The following is an 18,834-nucleotide window of genomic DNA, read 5'->3' as shown; positions in this document are numbered from 1 at the left end:
CAGTAAAATAATCAACAACAGTGTGGAGTTACTGTTCGCACCCTGAAGATGCTTCTCCAAAATCAACCTGAAGTGTTATTCCTCTTTTACCCCCATAATCTGCCAACTACTACAATTTTTCATTTATTAACACATTTTAAATGCATTTATAGTTCCATTTAATGTTGTGGAATGTCCACAAAAATAGTTAGCTTCTCTTCTCTTATGTCATAGCAGCTATAAACAGTCGTTCCGTCACCAGCCTCTCTTTTTATTCTTTCTTGAAGTGGAGAAAAAACCCACCACAGTCATGTTACCAAGACGCCACGATGTATAAACTCCTCGAACAAAGTGCTGACACTGGAGACTCCATCAGATGTTGTATAAACATCTCCTTACAGAAAACATCGCTATTTCAACTACTGTTTAAAAAAAATTATATACTCTGCAAAAAAAAAAAAAGGCCCTTTTTCAGGAGACTATTTTAAAGACAATTTTGTAAAAAAGCCAAATAAGCTTTACAGATCCTTATTGGAAAGGCTTTAAACGATGTTTTTCACGCTTGTTCAATGAACCATAAATTATCATTGCACATGCAGCTGTGGAACAGTCCTTAAGACACGGACAGTTTACAGGCGGTAGGCGATTACGGTCACAGTTACAATAAGTTAGGACACTAAAGAGACCTTTCTACTGACTCTGAAAAACACCAGAAGAAAGATGTCTAGGGTTCCTGCTCAGCTGCATGAACATGCCATAGACCTGCTGCAGGGAGGCATGAGAACTGCAGATGTGTTCAGAGCAGTAAACTGCAATGTCTGTAATGTAAGACGCCTGAGACAGTGCTACAGGAAGGACAGCTGATCGTCCCTGCAGTGGAAAATGACATGTAACCGTGTGTCCCTCCAGACGTGATGGAGAACTTGCAAATGCCTTGGTGGAAGAGTGGAGAAACATCTCACTGCAAGAACTGACCAATCTGGTGCAGTCCATGAGGATGAGATGCTCTGTAGTACTTAAAGCAGCTGGAGGCCAGAGATACTGACTGTTACTTTTAATATTGACCCCCACTTTGTTCAGGGACTCTTATTCCATTTCTGCTTGTCAAATATCTGTGAAACTTGTTCAGTTTATATCTCAGTTGTTGAATGTTTTTATGTTCTACAAATATTTACACGTTAAGAATTTTGCTGGGAAAAAAAAACAGTTGAATGTGAGAGGACGTATATTTATGTGCCATGTCCTCTGTACAAGTTGTAGTGAAAGAGCTATTACTTCCTGCATATTCTCCGTGTGCTTCGGGGGTTTTCTCCGGGTACTCCGGTTTCCTTCACCAGTCCAAAGGTGTATTTAACACTGATTGGCATTTCCAACTTGTCTGTAGTGTGTGAATGTGTGTGTGATTGTGGGCTGCGATGGGTTGGCACTTCGTCCAGGGTGTCCCCCTGCCTCATGCCCCAAGTCCCCTGGGATAGGCTCTGGGCTCCCTGCAGCCCTGTGTAGGATAAGCAGTACAGAAAATGGATGGATGGATTCCTGGCCATGGATGGCAGCGGCATTGTCGGGATTCAAGATTGCGATTTCCAGACAACAGGACTTCTTTTCTGTTGCACCGCACGGGAGTCCCGAATGAGTTGTTACTATAGAAACGGTAACGTATTAGAACAAGCGCGTTAATATAAACCTGTGATTTGCAGCTGCACTACTGTCAGGGCGGCTGTTCTAGAAAATTCATCAACACCTCCTGACCAATCAGAATCCAGAATTTAACAGCACTGTGGTGTACATTGATTGTACTTGACTATCGCTGGAAAAGCAGGACATTTATGGAGTACTGAACATTTAATTAGATGAATTAACGATACAATTCAAATGAGAATATCTTATTTGTGTATTTTGTTTTCTAGATATATGATCATATTGGTGTCCATAACACTAACAGACCGGTACAAAAATATCTGCAAGGATCAATGTTAGGGACACTTTATGTCTAGGATGGTCTAGTAAAATTCTGCTTCAAATTTGGTTAGGATGTAAGATGGGTTGGTGTGTAGTGCAGTCAGATGGAAACGAGAAGCTTGTGCAAAGCCGCTCACTTCCTTTTTGCCGTGCGGCAGCTGTAAACTGCATACTTACAGTTGATGTAACACATCATTCGGCAGTCAGATCTCACTTGTCTGTTCACACACACACACACACACACACACACACACACACACACATGTATCTACAATTGAAATTAAATTGATTAATTGAAGCTGGTTTTTAAGACACTGATGTATATCAGCATCTTTTTGGCACTTTGCCACTTCAGATGAGATTACAGTTGTGTGTGTGTGTGTGTGTGTGTGTGTGTGTGTGTGTGTGTGTGTGTAAAATGACTAAGGGAGGAGTTTCTCTGTTTTTTGAGCTCATAAAAGAAGGAAGTCGGGGAGAGACTTCTGGGTTAAAACCTTCATTCTTCACAGTGTGTGTAACAGACACGACGTATTTACTCGTACCGGCCGAGGGACTATTTTTATTTTCATTCATTATTTTTAAAAGGTTGTTTTTCTCCCCTTGAACCTACTTTAAAGAGGTGAGTGTTATTTTTTGCTTAGTTATGAGCTCTGTACATCATGTACCATCACTATACAAAACAGGATATTATTTTCATTTATAAGGCTGCTGCTCATGATGACGCTGTGAAAAAAAACAAACCCAAAACAAACAAGAATGAGTATAAACATTAAGGGATGAATTGTATGTTCAGTGTGTGCACACAGTACAGTATGCACACTGTTCCTAAAATATGTGTGGGAAATGTGATTATTAGCTACGATAATAAAAGAATCTTTCCGTGTAATTCGTGCAGCTTCCTAGTGGTGCTAAACCAATCCAGATATTTTTACTATATAGTGTCTCAAACATACTCGTGTGAATTAAAGTGTGTGTAGTATAGTTTGTTTGTTCCTAAAGCTGCTAAAATAGCAGCTGAAATCCAAACAAGTTTCATTGTTCGAGTGAAAGCAATTTACTGCGAAGATAACTGACTCGGCTTCGTACGTTTAAAACAAGTGCAACGTGAGAAATTGAAACTATTGAAGATTAAAATATCTTGTGGTTTATGTACAATATGCGGTAGGCGGTACGAAGGTTTTTATATTAACGTGCCAGTTCTATTAACTTATTGTTTCTATAGTAACCGTTCATTCACAGGGACTTGTATTGTGGTCATGCAACATTATCTTTTTTTTTTTTTTTTTTAAATCGTTGATATGGGGAATATTTTTCTTAAAGTTCTTAAAAGGAAGGAGTCTCCAGTGCCAGCCGCGTGCCAGTCAGAGGTAAAGCTGTACCTTTAGGTGTTCTGACAGCTTCAGGACAGAGGAGTCTATGCTTTTTAGTTTCTTGTTTTTGTTCTGCATTTTTTGTCCTATTAAATTCAAGAGAGAGAGAAAGAGAGGCTGGTGAAGGAGTGACTGTTTATAGCTGCTATAACGCAAGGGAGAACAGGAACTAATATGTGTCTTGGATGTTCCACAACATATAATGTAACTATAAATGGATAAAAAGTGTGTCGTTCTTTAATAAAATTTTAAGAATGTAATTGTAGGGTAACTGCTATGGTGAGAGAGGAATAAACACTTTGGTTATTGGTGCTGTTATTGGAAACAATGCGGTGATGTTATTTTCATCACCATGAAGTTGATCATTTTCCAATAACAGCAGCCCTGATGTGTTTTATTTTACTTATATAACTTACGTAACATACACATAGGCTTTTTTTCTGGACAGTCGTTATTACTTCACTTTTCTTGTCAAGCGGAGTTAGGGAAGTGAGCAGTGTTGTGAATGAACAGAATCTCCACGCAGGCTTTTTTTTGTTTTGTTTTGTTGTTTTTTTTTTAATGTAAGTGCTTTCCCACACGCAGCTCCTTCCGTTTGTTGTTTATCGACACTGGTGCCCTAGTCTGATTTCTCTTTTGGTTTCCATTTCTGTGGTGTAGATCAGTATCTGCATCTGTCTCCTGAGCTTCTGAATATGTGACTAGTGCTTAACTGATAATGACTTGGTACATTATTGCTAACACGAAGCCAAAAGTCATATGTTTGTTGATCTTCCCAGTGTCATCTTATATGAACCGATAATTAGTCGATTAGCAAGCAGGTTATTAGCTAGCTACTAAATGTCACATGATTGCAATGACCGCTAGAACACAATTGGCAAATTGATAATAATTTAATATTTTATTTTCACATAGTGCTACTTTTAATGCCTAATGATCCATATATTTACTCAAAATGCACTGCAAGGTTATGTCTGTTTTAGTTACAGATAGTATCATTTAATAATGGGACATTCCTACGTTCTCAGGGTCCTACTGTATGTTCGGCTCTTACCTATGCTGAATCCAGCTTTAAATCATCATGTGTTCATTACGTGCCATATCAACCGGACATAGGACCCTGAAAACATAGATACGCTCCCGTTTAATCGATCTGAGCAAGTTTACTCTAACACAAACATGTAGGAAGGAGTGAAAAGCACCGGTGTAATCGTACTTTATTAATGTACTTAAGTACTCTTTTGGAAGATTTGTACTTGTACAAGTATTATTGAAATTGAATACATGTACTTTAATCATCTACGAGGAAAAACGTGCTTTTTACTCCTTTAAGTTTTATTTAGACGTTCACAGTACAAATCCCATGAGATTGGACTTTTTTCCCTTTATTTTTCTAAGTTGCAGCTTCATACAGGATGAGACGCTCGCTTTGGCTCCTACGTAACAATTAAATATCAGCTTTTAAAATTCACAATCAAATCTAAGTTGACTTAAGTTTACGTTAGGTAAATTAGCTAGTTTAAAAAAAGCTAGTTTTGGAAATTAGTCCCTTAAGTTAGCAACCTAGTTAAGTTTTGTTTTTGTTGATAATGTGCCTTAGCATTCATGACAAATAGGTTATTAATCATTAGCTTTATTCCCATAATTCATTCCCATAACCCATTATTCATGACAGATGGGTTATTAATCATTAGCATCAACCAGCAAGCTAAATTCTAGGTATGTGTGAGTTATTTTTCTTATGTCTGATCAGTTAGTGAACTGGATAGTAATAGAGGAATTTTGAATTGTTGAACATATTCCATTTGTAGAACTTTGCCTCCATGCCTGTAATTTTAATTGAGATTTTAATTGAGTACGCAAACTTTTACATTGTACAGTTTCTCTGTACTTTATGTATACAAACAACTAATTAGCTGATTTGCTAGCTTCTCTAGTTATGAGATTTAGTAGCTATTAGCTGCTCATACTGTAGCTATTATTAGCTAGCAGCAATTAGCTACTGGATAGAGCAAAGGTTTAACTTTCTCCTGTTGTAGCAACTCGTCTATGTGATGCAGTATCGCTACATTTTCTCAACAGCTGTCACTTTAGCATGAATTCTCCTCTCGACTACTGGTGATATTGTGTCTGTGTACTAGTCCTGTGTTGCCGGAGTTTTCCCTTCCTGACTCAGTCCTGGCCACTATGAAGGTGTCGATGCTGTGAGACATGAGCTGGCTTTGGGTTCAAAGAAACAAGTGACGAGTCCTACACTTCAGTCCAAATCCGTTTTCTCAGAATTTCTTTATCCTGTCCTCATTCTGTCAGCGCGAGACCAAAACACACTCTCCTTCCGCTCCACGTCCTCCTGAGAGCTTCAGCCTCCGACATGCATCATTCCTCTCCATATACACCGCCATCACTGTCTGTCTGTCTCTCTCTCTCTCTGTCTCTCTCTCGCTCTATCTTTCTCAATCTCTTTGTCTCTGTCTGTCTCTCTCAGTCTCTGTCTCTCTCACTGGATTTTTCTCACCTGTCTCTCTTTTTCTTTTTTCTTTCTCTCTCTGTCTCGTTATTTCTTTCTTTCCTTCTTTCTTTCTCTTCCTGTTTCACTCACAATCTCTGTCTCTCTCTGCCTTCGTCTGTGTCTCTCTCTCCTTCACTGTGTCCTCTTATTGTCTTTCTTTCTTTCTCTGTAGTTGTACATCTCTCTCTCTCTCTCTCTCTCTCTCTCTCTCTCTCTCTCTCTCTCTCTTTCTTTCTCTCTCTCTCTGTGTCTCTTAATGTCTGTCTTTCCCTGTCTGTCACTCTGGCTTTCTTCTCTCTCTCTCTCTCTCTCTCTCTCTCTCTCTCTCTCTCTCTCTCTTTTTTTCCCTAAAGCTATCTCCTTTACTCTTTCTTTCTTTCTTTCTTTCTTTCTTTCTTTCTTTCTTTCTCTGCCTGTTTCACTCACAATCTCTGTCTGTCTCTGCCTTTGTCTGTCTCTCTCTCCTTCACTGTGTCCTCTTATTGTCTTTCTTTCTTTCTCTGTAGTTGTACATCTCTCTCTCTCTCTCTCTCTCTCTCTCTCTCTCTCTCTCTCTCTCTCTCTCTCTCTCTCTCTCTTAATGTCTGTCTTTCCCTGTCTGTCTCTAAGTCTTTCTTATCTCTTTCTCACACACACACACTATGTCTTTCTTCTCTATCTCTCTCTCTCTCTCTCTCTCTCTCTCTCTCTCTCTCTCTCTCTCTCTCTTTCCCTACAGCTCACCCCTTTACTCTTTCTTTCTTTCGTTTGTCTTCCCTCTGTCTATCTCGTTCTCTCTCTATTCCCCTTGATCTCTCTCTCTCTCTTTCTCTGTCTCTCTGTCCCTCCCTCCCTCCCTCCCCTTTCATTCTGTCCTCCTCAGTTTTGGATCGTTGGATCAGATGTTCACTAAACTCCAGTGGGTTCTAGACTCTGCTGCATGTTGGGGTTATCTGTGTTTCTCCTGCTCTCCTGCTTGAATGTGTTCTCGATGGCTGATTCTCTCCTCAACCACTCCTGGCCGTCCTTCTCCAAGTTCTGGATGAAACGATGGTCTTTTAAAAGAGGTAGAAACTGAACACTATTTATTCCTGCTGCTTTGCCGAGGATTGGGCTTAGATTCCGTTCTTTTTTTTCTTTCTTTGTACATTAGTTCTTGCAGGTTTTTGCCTGTTTTGTTTTTTTATAAGATGATGTTGAAATGATCAATTACAACAAATTAGATCAGTATAATAATACGTTTATAATACCCAGAAGAATAGAAGATATGGACAGTGCGGATATTGACTACAGTGCTGCAGGAAGATGATGATTTTACACATTTTGCAGCATTTTTCGGTAAAAACTCCGGTACATTGAATTTCATTCCTATCTTCAGAGTGCTGCTTTCTGCTGGAGCTTCAGGAAAGCTATCACATGATATGAGATAATCATTGCTAAATTATAATGTAAGTAGTTTTTAAACCAACCTGCACTTAGTGTGTTTACTTTAGAAGACTTTGTAAGGCCGAGTGTTTCTCACACTGTGCCTAGGTCTTCCGTTTCTAGGAAGCTTATATGACGTTTATGTTCTATATTTGACTTCCGAGCGGCTATTCAACGCATGAATGTGGTTTTAACCATCAATACACTTCTCATGACTAACACACTGTTACAGCATGTGTTAAAGCAGCTCAGGATGATGTGACAGCCATGTGCCTACAGGCGTCTCATGATACAAGTGATGAGTACTGAAAGAAGAAGTGGACTTGGGTCTCCCCCTTTGATGTAATCCCACCTTTGACCCAGTTGTATTAAACTGCATTTCTACTGACCGGCGATGTGAAAGCCCAAGTCTGGGCAGAATTAACACAAAAGTACAGCCAGGAATCCCCACGTTAATATTAACCCTAATTATTTAAATGACATTATGAAGCATGACAAATAAGTTCCCAACAAACACTCATCTAGCATTAAAGGTCATGTCAGGGATTTTTCAACCGACATTAAAGGTGGGGTCTGTGATTTTTTAACCCGACATTAATGGTGAAGTCAGTGAACTTTCACCTGCATTAAAAGGTGGAGTCAACTGTTGTTTTTTAACCCTCAAAGACCGAAACCGCCACCCGTGGCTAAAAATAGCTGTTATTTTAAAATGTTTCATAACTATTGAACCGCTATTCCAATCTGTATGCTTTAAAAAAAGTCCTGTAAAGTGGAGAGTCTCAGCTTTTCAGTTCACATTTGTCTCAGTTGGATGTTCAGATGCTCTGTAGTGAATGCGGATATGTCCTGGTTACACTATCACATTCTGCAGCATTGATTCGTCAAGGAAACCCATGCAGTTTGTTCCTGAGCCAGGACACAGCTGTAGCTGCTTAGTCCCACCCCCGTGCCCAGATTGGTTCAAACTGTCATCTACTCCACCAATAATAATAAATAAAAAATAATAATTATAAAAATAATAGAATAATATTGTAATAAATGATTAGAACTTGCTAAGGGAATGTTAGATGAAGATGATTTGGAAGTCTAAAACATCCAGCTATAACTTTCTAAAGAAAAAAAATCCAAACTTCAGGAGGTTTCTTTGAGTTCACAGCAAAAAAACAAACAAACAAAAAAACACCAAATAGTTTCTGCCGTTTTCCCAAAAATTCTGGATAATTCATCCATTCTCAGACAAAACACTTTTTTAATTGGGACTTTAAATGAGCTAGATTGAAGAATAAAGTTCTCCTATTTAAAACGATATATGTCACTTGATGCTGACTGCTGGAATAGGATCGAAAAACCAAACAAATTCAGGAGAGTCAGATTTCCCAAAAATCGATCTAGGTCTTTAAGGGTTCGTTTGCATTGAAGGAGTCAGTAATTTTCCGACTGACATTAAAGGTGAAATCAGTGATTTTGTTGTTATTACACAGAGACTTGAATGAGACGTGAGCTAAACTTATAATAAACAAATTCAAATGTCATGTTTTTTAACAAAGAATAAATCGTTGTAAAATGTTGTAAAGCAATAAATCGATTGTTGTGTAATCGCTGATATGGAGAATTTTTCTGTAAGGACATGTTTATTTAACATTCATGAAAGGAGTTTCTAGCGTCAGCACTATTATTACTTACTTAATGCTGAAGTTGGTTAATGCTAACTAATGCAGTAAATTATCTTTGTTGAGGAAATCTTCACGTAAAGTGTTTGTGATGTTTCATTAAGTATCAGCACAGTGAAACACACACACACACACACAAACACACACAGCACAAAGTTCTTCCTAATCTATAAAGTGTACTTGTGAGCACTTTGTTCCATCTGAGCCACTAAAACACTAAGGTATTTTCCCCCGGCTGTAACGTATGGTGTCAGGAGTCGACCCATAAAAGGATACCGGTGCATGAATGGCAGCGGTGGGGCTTACATACTGCACGTTTGATGTGGATGCAGACTAACCCGGCGTCAGGAGCCGGAGGGAATTTTGGGAGGGGGGGTTGGGGGGTGGGGGTCTGGCTTGTGTCATTTTACATGTTATGATCATCTGCAGCAGCAACAGCGGTACAGGGAGAGAGAGAAAAGGAAGTTCCTGTACTCAGAGATTTATCTTATTAATATCTGAACTGTTATTAAATACTACTCAGGGCATGCTGATGGGCATCAAGGTCATAGCCATGATAGAGCTCTCTAAATATGGAAGAATTCATAGCGTGTTAACAGGAGAGAAAACACTAGCATAGCAACATAACAGCGTTCTAAAAATAACATGCTCAAAATCTTCCGCTTGGCAGCATAAATATTACAACCCCAATTCTGTATTATATTTAAAACACATTATTAACACATGATTAGATGCTTTACTAGAATTTAATTTATTTTTAAAAATATACACTCATTTCAAATCTGGTGACTGCAACCCACTTCAAAAAAGTTGGGACAGTCGACTGTTTACCATTGTGTAACATCACCTTTTCTTTTAATAACACTAAACACTAGTAGGCACAGAAGACACCTGTTGGTTAAGTTTAGAAAGTGGAATTTCCCCCCAGTCAGCCATTATGCATTTCTTCAGCTGCGCAATTGTATGGGGCCTTCGTTGCCTTATTTTGTTCTTCATGATGCACCACACGTTCTCAATCAGAGACAGGTCAGGACTGCAGGCAGGCCATGCTAGCACCCACACTCTCTGCTTACGCAACCATGAGCTTGTAATCCAGGCAGAATGTGGTTTGGCGTTGTCCTGCTCTGGATGGCATCATGTGTTGCTCCAAAATGTGTCCATATATTTTTACATTAATGGTTTCCTCAAAGATGTGCAAGTTACCCATGCCGTGGGCACCGACACACTCCCATACCATGACAGACGCTGGCTTTTAGACCTGACGCTGATAACAGCTTGGATGGTCCTTCTCCTCTTCGGTCCGGAGAACACGACGGCTGTTTTGTCCAAAAACTATTTGAAATGTTGACTCGTCGGACCACAAAACACAATTCCACTGTGCTACTGCCCATCTCAGATGAAACCATGCCCAGAGAAGTCGTCGGCGCTTCAGGACAGTGTTGATGTATGGCTTCTGCTTTACATAGTAAAGCCTTAACTTGCATCTGTGGATGCAGCGGCGAATGGTGTTACTGACAACGGTTTACCAAAGTATTCCCGAGCCCATGTCAGGATATCCATTTAAGACTCATGACTGTTTTTAAGACAGTGACGTCTGAGGGATCGGAGATCACGCGCATTCAGAAGTGGATTTCGGCCTTGCCCTTTACGCACCGAAATTTGACGGGATTCCTTGAACCTTTTAATTATATTGTGCACTGTAGAAGGTGAAATGTCCAAAATCCTACTGATTTGTCTTTGGGGAATGTTCTCAAAGTGTTGGATTATTCACTATCGCATCTGTTGGCAGATTGCTGAGCTTCGACTCATCCTTGCTCTTGAAGGATTAGGCCTTTTTTGGAAGCTCATTATATACTATGATTAGACGATTGCCTCACCTGTTTTGCATCACCTTCTTATTTCAACTTGTCACATCACATATAGCTGTGATGGAAGGATGGATAGATGGAGAGATATGTAGCTGTGATGGAAGGGTGGATAGATGGAGAGATATGTAGCTGTGATGGATGGGTGGATAGATGGAGAGATATGTAGCTGTGATGGATGGGTGGATAGATGGAGAGATATGTAGCTGTGATGGAAGGATGGATAGATGGAGAGATATGTAGCTGTGATGGATGGGTGGATAGATGGAGAGATATGTAGCTGTGATGGATGGGTGGATAGACATATCGTTGTTACGGAATGGATGGATAGATATATAGCTGTGATAGAGGGATAGATATATAGCTGGAATGGCTGGATAGATAGATATAGATAGAATGGATAGTAGGAGAGATATATGTCTGTGATGGATGGATGGATAGATATACAGTTGCAATCAAAATTATTCAATCCCCAGTGCAAATCAGGTTTATTGTCAAAATTTACAGACTTTCAGCTGTTCAATCAAACAAATCAAACAAAAGCTATTGAAATAGCAACACGATGAATGCTTCACATGGTTTCCCCAGATTCAACTGAAAATGCAACTTATAATGATGTGTCCAGTTTCAAAATTATTCAACCCCCTGAATAGAATGTGGCACGTCCACCTTACAAATTCCCATGAATGTTACTATAGAAACGATAACGTGTTAGAACGAGTGCATTAGTATAAACCTGTGACTTACAGCTGCACTACTTATACCTTCTGACCAATCAGACTCCAGAATTCAACTATACTGTGTTATAAAACGGTTATCAGTACTTTCCTAGGCCACACATGGCTGAAGCTCCCAGCTGTGCTGTTAAAGCTCATTTCCACTAACAAACACAAGAGGGTTCTGCTAAAGTAAACTGGCGCTTCTGCACTATAACAGATCAGGAGGCGATGTTTACATTCTGGCTGCCTCACTAAATCTGCACTTCCACTTCCTGTTAATTAATGTGTAACCTTAATTGACTGTTTTAATATGGGATATATTCAGAGATAAGACATGGATAAAGGTCATTTAAACACGCTTTTATGGTTTATACAGCAGGCTGCTGCTGTTTACCGCCTACCAGGATAGAACTGTATTATTGTATATACAGTCAGGTCCAAAAACACATCTGGATTTATAATTAGAGGTGGCAACAATCTGATACCAGTATTAGGCCAATACCAACAAAAAATGGTGGATCGGATATCAGAGAAAACACATAGGATTTCAGATCCTGTAGCAAATGGCAAAACTTGGAATTGGATTTGGAAAAGCAAAATTATTCTGAGAATTATTTTGTATTATTTTAATTTTTTTACATATAAAAAAAAAATCTTGACTGGATTTTCTTCAGTTAGGATTGATTTTATTATATTTATATTTATTATACTAATTATATTTACAGTGTGTAAATTTTTTGTGTGAAAGAGATTAAAGTGCTTCTGTTTAAAAAAAAAAAACAAACAAACAAAAAAAAACATTTTAAAAGCTTAGAGGCACATAGCTGGAAGGTGCACCAAAGACATTTAAAAAAACAAAAAATTGTAATAGTCCCAAGCATTTCCTTACAAAGAAGTATTTAAAAAAAAAAAAAAAAAAGAAAAGATGCATTCAAAGTTTGTGTGTGAGAAACTCTTGTAAGAAGTTGAAATCCATCTGAACATTTGTTCACACAACAGTTGATTGGTTAATGGTTGATTTTCCCCAGGTATGACACTGTGTATTTTATTTAAACAGAACGTATAAACTCGTGTCACACAGTCTCCGAGGTCATCAAATCTCTGTGTGTTCGGTGTTCTCTTGCCTGTGGCTTTCAGTCAGTAAGAACACACTGTACTGGACTGATATCAGTGAGGAATGATGATCATGTCTGAGAAACATAAAAGCAGTTGTTGGTAATGCACTCAGACATTTGGATTTAACTGTATAAAAACTGATTGGTTAGATGGCTGATTTGATTGGTTGTTTGGTTTGTTAATATGTTGGTTTATTAGTCAGTTACTGGATGAATGTGCAGATGGACTAAATGTTATTTGGATGATTGATTGGCTGGTTGATTCAGACAGTTGGTTGATTTGATTAATTTGTCAGTTGATTGGCTAATGGATGAATGGGTAACTTGTTTAAGTGGTTGATTGATTGATTAATTGATTGGTTTGTTGGTTGATTTGGAGCTTATTTTATTAGCAGATGGATGGACTGATTGATTTTTGGTTGGTTGATTGAGTGAGTGGGTGAGTGATTGGTCATGTTGTTTGGTTGGTTAATTGCTTGGCTGATGGATGGATGCATGGATTGGTGGGTGGATGTAGATGGATGGATGTGTGGGTGGACAGATGGATGTGTGGGTAGATGGATAGATGGATAGATGTGTGGGTGGATGGATTTGTGGGGGGATGTGTGGGTGGATGGATGGATGGATAGATGTGTGGCTGGATGGATTTGTGGGGGGATGTGTGGGTGGATGGATGGATGGATAGATGTGTGGGTGGATGGATGGATGAATTGGTGGGTGGGTGGATGGATAGATGGAGGGATGGATGGATGGAGGAAGGGATTGGTGGGTGGATAGAAGGATGGATGGGTGGGTGGGTGGGTGAGTGGGTGGATTGATTGCTTGATTTGTTAGTTGGTTGGTTGATTGGGTAAACAAATGAGACAAAAATATTATAGTTGTTCATTTATTTATTAAGGAAAATGATCCAATATTACATATCTGTAAGTGGCAAAAGTATGTGAACCTCTAGGATTAGAAATTCATTTGAAGGTGAAATTAGAGTTTTCAATCAGTGGGATGACAATCAGGTATGACTGAGCACCTTCATTTATTTAAAGAATGGGGATATATCAGTGTCTGATCTTCACAATAAATGTTTGTGGAAGTGAACTGTGATACAAACAAATGAGATTTTTGAGGACCACAGAAAAAGAGCTGTTGATGCTCATCAGGCTGGAAAAGTTTACAAAACCATCTCAAAAGAATTTGGACTCCACCAATTTGCCACAGTCTGACAAATTGTGTACAAATGGAGGAATTTCAAGACCACTGTTACCCTTGCCAGGAGTGATCGACCAAGAAAGATCTCTCCAAAAGCAAGACCTGTAAGAGTCTGCGAGGTCACAAAGGAGCCCGGGGTAATTTCTAAACAAATAAACGCCTCTCTCACATTGGCTAACCACCAGGAGAACACTGAACAACAATGGTGTGCATGGCAGGGTTGCAAGGAGAAAACCACTGCTCTCCAAAAAGTTTGCAGTTTGCTAAAGATCACTTGGACAAGCCAGAAAGCTATTGGGAAAATGTTTTGTGGATGGATGAGACCATTTTTTTGGTTTAAATGAGAAGTGTTATGTTTGAAGAAAGGAAAACACTGCATTCCAGCATAAGAACCTTATCCCATATGTGAAACATGGTGGTGGTAGTATCACGATTTGGGCCTGTTTTGCTGCATCTGGGCTGTGTCAGTTTTTTAATTGGGTTCTCTTTATCTACTTTTTTCACTTTGTGTGAAAATCTAATGATATTTTAGATCATATTTTAGCAGACATGTAGAAAATTCTAAAAACTTTCAAGCACCACTGTAATTATAAACATAAGTGTATATATAGAGTGCGAACAATAGATGATGTACCTTCATACTGGTAAAGAGATGTTGCGCTTCTATCTTTTAAGGTTCAGAGAGTAAACCATGCACACGGCCAAGTGCTACGGTCTCAGGGATGAGATCTTCCTCCTCACCTTCATCCGACAGCTTCTTCAGCAGCACACCTGAAGATCACGTGAGGACCTTTTGATAAGGACCTTTTTACTAAAAATGTGTTAGATTAGGAAATAACCAAACTACAGTAATACAGCTGAAAGAACCTGCATAGATCCTTAACAGTGTTAATTAACTGGGAAGTAATTACACTGTTCTGTATATAAATCTCACCTTTTTTAAACACAATTTGCTTGACAGGTTCCTTCAAAAAAGATTCTTCTTTACGGCGTCATTAGGTTAGGTTTTTATTTCTAAATTTAAAAACAGTATATGAAATCAATATTTTAATGCGCTGAAAAAGAAAATAATATTTCAACAAGCACTAAAAAGCCATTCAGACATATAAGATTAAATCTATAACCTACAAGCCCAGAACACCGTTTTATTTACTCCTGACTAGAGACAGCAAAAATATGGTAAAATTCCTACAGTGAATAAAACCATAATTATTGATATGGTGAGGTTTTCTTTAAGGAGATGTTTATTTAATATTTATGGAAGGAGTCTCCAGTGTCACTTTGTACCAGTCAAAGGTAAAGCTATGATTTGAAGTTTTCTGACATCTTCAAGACAGAGGAGTGATAAAAAGATTATAATAATGAAAAGAAAAGTTGTGATCAGTGGCAAGTGGTATTTGTGGTACAAGAGAAATACATAATTTTAGGATATGCTATTACAGGCAAATAATCAGTTTCAGTATTGTTTTTTTAAAATACTTAAATTCTGTAGAACCTGTTAAATTTGGAATCCAAGCATAGTGTTGAAATGGAAAGAACTTTGGGGAAATAAAGCAAATAAGTTTCTGGGTCAGTCATGTAGGGTTTTTTTTCCACCTGAATAACCTACACTAAAGCTGTGCTGTTTTACTTTCACTCTCTCAGAGTTCCTGTTTAGTTGAGAGTGATTTCGAGTGCGGGACAGACGACTTATTGGACCTGAACTCTTCTCTGAGAGACTCTGAGTATTTCAGAGACCTGCAGTCCAGACCTGGTGGGGAGTGTGCGCCCTCTGAGAGACCCCTGTCTGTATTTATTGACCCAGGGGACCAAACACAGCTCAGTTCTGGACTATTCTTCTACCCATCACCCACGCTGCACTGTGGATCGTACGTAGAAAATCGCTCACCATCCCACAGTAAGACAAACCTGCTGTCTGATCAGGGAGAGAAGATGGAATCGGCAGAGAGCTTGGACGAGATCTGCGTGGATGACTTGGAGAGGGACAATTTCCCCATCCTGGTCAGGTCTATGTCCACCTCGCGGAGACACAGCTCAGACATCCCACTGAATCCGCTTGGCCTGGGGAGAAGGTGAAATGGAAAAATGAAAATGCCATTTAATTGTTTCATTCTTACAAAAGCTTCAGGTCCTAATTGAACTATGGAGTGCATAGGGGTGTAATGACACGTTGTATTATAGCATATCATTAGATACAAGGTTCTCGATTCACTATGTCTGCATAACGAATAGGCTTCATAACAAAATAGACTTGTTTGTTATAAAATACCACTTATAATATGTGAGCTGTAATAAACATTCAAACCTAATCAAGCCGGCACTCCATCTGAAAAAGTAACTTCCTCTTTATCTCAAATATGACCACAGGAGTTTAAAAAACAACACGCGTCTCCTAAACATGCTGATTTTTAGATCACTAAAACTAATATTAAAGCATTTTAACATGTAAGCGTACATGTTACATGAACTGAAAGATTACCTCAAATCATTACAGGCTGGTGTATGGGAGCAGCTTCCTGACGTCACGCTTCTGTGTCGAACTCTAAATCTAGATGAAAACACAAAGCAAAATGAATGTTGGATTTTATAATGAAAACTGGCACAAAAACTATTTTTATAAAAGCACCTCAGTAAACAATTGATTAACAAGTGATCCAACTAACTGTTCCGTCAAAGTCTTTCTCCTTCTCAATGTGTTCACCGTGAAATAAACATTTTAATTCCAACACCATCCAAAAACGATATTTATTGGTTTTATAAAGTATGTAAATTCGGACATTGAATTTACCTGAATTAGACGAAGCCTCGTTTGCATCAGTTAAAAAAAAAATCAGCATTTCTTAGCATTTCTGTATTAACTCTTTCATTGGGACTTGTAAGATGCACGCTCCACATAATCTAAGATTTATAATTGACAGATTTAACATGTTATTATTAAAACAAATAAAAACTATAGTAAGGAGATATATATTTAACATTTATAGAAAGAGTCTCCATTTTCAGCACCTTGTAACAGTCAGAGGTAAAGCTACAACTAAGTTTTCTTTTTTGTCTTATTAACTTCAAGAGAGAGAAAAAAAGAGAGTCTGGTGAGGGAATGACTGTTTATAGCTGCTATAACATACACTTATATACTGTTGTATTCCAATTTATTATACATAATTTATTTCACTTTATTACATTCTGCTTTATTACACATAACTTTATTTATTTATGGACTTTAATTTCTGGATTTCTTGAGTTAATACTGCTGTCTGGTGAAAATTTCATGTGAATAGCCTCATAGGAAACATATTGACTGAAAAAAGTTGGTGCCCAATGCTTATTTCCCCCACTGTATATATATAGCCTTCATAGAAAGTGTACCCGAAATCTGATTTAGTTCATAATAGGAACTTGAGCACAGAAAGGCTCATGGTAAAACAGAATATTTTAGTCAAATAGAACAAGAGACGTTTTGCATGTTCACTCATGAAGTGAACCACTGCTGCTGAGCAAAAGAGGAACCATCTAATCTACAAAGAGTGTACTAATAACACCCCTGAACACACGACTGCAGAGTGACAAAAGTGCCATGTCCAAGAGACATGGCAAACTGGGCATACCAAAAACACCAACACAGTCCATGATTGCGGTGCCATCTAACCCTCTTACATCTCTTACATTTCATTTTTAAGTATTTTTGAAACATTGAACAATTCAAAAATATGTTAACTCATCTCCGATAACAATCTCTCAGTTCTTACAATGTTTCTTTTGTCATTAACTGTAAAGAAACAAACATCCAATTTAAGAATGCCTCCAAATCTACACACCTCATCTCCAGCCCTGGTGCCCATTTAAACCAGTTGAATAGCAGAAGATACTTATTTGGAACATGATTGGCTCTTGTTATATGTAACACCTGCGTGTTTAACACTAAATCAGATTCCTCTTGTTTCTTAGAAAGATGCAATAAATTGTCACACTACATCAGGGCTACAACATTTAGGCACGTCTACAAATCTCCATAAAAGGCAGCGAGAGCTGAAAATGGTAACTAAACTAAATAGTGAAAGAGAGGTGTGTACTGAAGTCTTCCTGTAATGCAGCTCAGCCACTGCAGCATGCCACCTTGCCCCTCCAGGGTTGGTGGTTCGAATCCCGCCTCTGCCCTGTATGCACAGAGTTTGCATGTTCTCAGGGGTTTCCTCCCCCAGTCCAAAGAGATGTGTTGTATGCTGATCGGCATTACTAAATATGTCTGTACTGTGTAAATGGCTGTGTGAATGTGTATGCCCTACGATGCGTTGGAACCCCGTCCAGGGTGTCCCCCACCTTGTGCCCCGATCCCCCTGATATAGGCTCCAGGCTCCCCGTGACACTATGTCGGATAAGCAGTACAGAAAATGGATGGATGGATGGATGAAATGACTGAGTTTCAAAAAAATGTTAATTAAATTGGTGTCTAATTAAAATAAAAAAGTGGTTTCAACAGCAAAATCTGTATTCAAAATCACAGTAACTCATCAATAATTATACGGATTGAAGCTGATGTATATTGAGGTGTATTTGAATGAGACAGCTTTGCAGCTTTAACATGTTGTGTTTGTTATGTGTTGTGTGTATACAATGTGTGTGTAGGTTTAGTCTGGACACCAGGAGTATAGACAGTGACGGGGAGCGAGATGATCAGAGCCAGTCTCAGAGCTCAGTGGAGGAGTTCTCTACATCCGGAGAAACAGAGCTCCCTAAATCCCCAGTAATTAACAATCTATATGATCGATAATCCTCATTAACACACACACACACACACACGCAGAAAAAGAGAGAGGGAGAGACTGACTCATAAACTACTTTGCTCTTTAGCAGCCTTCCACCCCAGGGAGGATGGTGTATTCCCGATCTGAGATTGTATCATCAGATGAAAAGTCTCAAGCTGAGAGGGTCTCACGCATTCTGGAAACTTCTAAACAGGCAGCCCGAGCTGCCGGAGGTGAGGAGCTGATCACACACTTACACTCTCCACCTGATCTCCAATTACACTACAGTCAGAGGTGTT

General features: G+C 38.8%; 1 protein-coding gene across 5 annotated transcripts in view; it reads left to right on the top strand.

Annotated features, from left to right (window-relative positions):
- The first annotated feature begins 2,408 nt into the window (after positions 1-2,408).
- The window catches only part of arhgef18b (rho/rac guanine nucleotide exchange factor (GEF) 18b), a 75,021-nt gene continuing 58,595 nt past the window's right edge, over positions 2,409-18,834 (top strand). The window contains exons 1-5 of one of the 5 annotated variants that reach the window (XM_017478385.2): positions 2,409-2,557; positions 14,469-14,575; positions 15,438-15,865; positions 18,417-18,534; positions 18,642-18,768. In XM_017478385.2, the coding sequence (XP_017333874.1) occupies positions 14,516-14,575; positions 15,438-15,865; positions 18,417-18,534; positions 18,642-18,768 (733 nt within the window). In that variant the 5' untranslated portion in view covers positions 2,409-2,557; positions 14,469-14,515. Of the gene's footprint in view, positions 2,558-6,655; positions 6,864-14,468; positions 14,576-15,437; positions 15,866-18,416; positions 18,535-18,641; positions 18,769-18,834 lie in introns of those variants that run through there. The other 4 variants (XM_017478384.3, XM_017478382.3, XM_017478381.3 and 1 more) reach the window with 4 other exon arrangements.

This window comes from Ictalurus punctatus, chromosome 10 (genome assembly GCF_001660625.3).
Source record: "Ictalurus punctatus breed USDA103 chromosome 10, Coco_2.0, whole genome shotgun sequence".
NCBI lineage: Eukaryota > Metazoa > Chordata > Actinopteri > Siluriformes > Ictaluridae > Ictalurus > Ictalurus punctatus.
The sequence above is the reverse complement of the archived record's forward strand: the minus strand, read 5'-3'. Positions and strand labels throughout refer to the sequence as shown.